This window comes from Loa loa (genome assembly GCF_000183805.2).
Source record: "Loa loa unplaced genomic scaffold supercont3.1876, whole genome shotgun sequence".
Lineage (NCBI taxonomy): Eukaryota > Metazoa > Nematoda > Chromadorea > Rhabditida > Onchocercidae > Loa > Loa loa.
The window spans coordinates 1-1557 of NW_018110055.1; the positions used below are offsets into that span (position 1 = coordinate 1).

Consider the following 1557-nt stretch of genomic DNA (forward strand, 5'->3'; position numbering starts at 1 on the left):
GGGTCAATTTCGAGCGGTCAATGCTTCGAACACCTGCATGCAAAGTTGGGTCCACGGTTTCCAATATAACTTATCACCTGTCATTGCTTATCATTACAGGGCTTTGTAAAAGTAGGTGTATCCTTCGAGCCTGCGCAGAGGATTTTTTAAGTGAGGCTCAGGTACGCGGAAGTGGTTCCACTCTTCCTATGGTTATCTGCCACGACTTAACAAGCTTTGACGATGACGATGACAGATCTTAGGTTTAGTTAAATTGTCCTTCTCTTAGAATCTAAGACTTAAATGGATGGTCTTACAGGGCTAAAGCAGCTCCATCTGCTCGGGTTTGGGACCACAGTTGTCCTTTTCCTGGAGTGGTTTCCCTGAATGTTAGCGAGCCCATCCTGCCTGACCTATCTGGCATGAGAAGCTCTATTGGAGGCATTTGCACCGTCAGCATAGCTCGCAATCTCACAAGTGTGCGCGAGCTTCTCCCCGTAACAAGGAGATGTCTCCCCGTAACTTCCCCCGTAACAAGTGGAAATCACTGTACTATCGGCATTTCATTCATATTTCTGTTAAGAATCTTTTCGGGAATTGTTTTGCAGATGTTTCAGTTGTAAAGTTTGATTTCGTTTTTTTTTGATTGTTTGGGAATATCGCATTTCTGAAATCAAATCTTTCCGAGATCCCAAAATCTTATTGAACCCTAGTCGGTAACTAGAAAGAGGAATGAGCAAAGATGTGATGGCGCATTCTACAGCCGATAAAAAACGTAATAAAAATCTGGGAGCACTCTCTGATAGATTCCGACTTTATAATGATTGGTGTCATAGATCACCATTCATTTAGCTGCAATGTATTCATTTAATTGAGGAAAGGAATTTATGCTTCGTTAAAAAAAATCATTTGCAAGTGAATTACATTCATTCATTCCATTCGAAATTAAACAAAAATTTGTATAATTTCCAAAAAACTACAAAAATTGCAATTCTTCCAAAGAAACACTGCAAAAAAAATTTTGGAAGAAGGAATACAGAAAATATGCATACAGGTAAAGGTATTATTTTACTTGTAGAATATATGGATGAAATGATACCTTCCAATGAATAATGAAGAAAAAATGGAGCAATGGACCAAATTGCATGACATTTACGAATTGTACTGATCCATTTGTCATTTCTCTTTGGAAGACAGAAGATAAGTTTTCTGCTGTACAAGGAATGATTTTTCCGGAATATTTTTGGTCAGGGAATTTCGTTTTTGCAGTATATGCACATATATTGCAAAGATCAACTTGAACCACTTCACATTACCCAAATAAGGGAGATAAAAAAATTAGAGCGGGAATGTTGTGATAATCAAGAAATTAAGCAATTGCCCAAAATTACATTATAAACGAATTTAATGGTTGCAAGGAATATTTGTTGATGAGAATTTAGATATCATTATATTTTGGGATTCATAAATTCTTGTTTTGGAGTGCATTTTAATCTACGATGGTTAGTCAAAGTTATCCCTTAATCCTCCGCCTCTTTCAATGTGAAAACAGTAGTTAGCATAAAATCTTTTGTAAAT

General features: G+C 36.8%; 1 protein-coding gene across 1 annotated transcript; it reads left to right on the plus strand.

Annotated features, from left to right (window-relative positions):
* Nucleotides 1-298: 298 nt before the first annotated feature.
* LOAG_15379 (hypothetical protein) lies at nt 299-476 on the plus strand (the record flags this gene model as incomplete). Its single annotated transcript, XM_003150870.2, has 1 exon — nt 299-476. A coding segment is annotated over one exon (178 nt), but the record flags the coding sequence as incomplete, so codon positions are not given.
* Nucleotides 477-1557: the final 1081 nt, after the last annotated feature.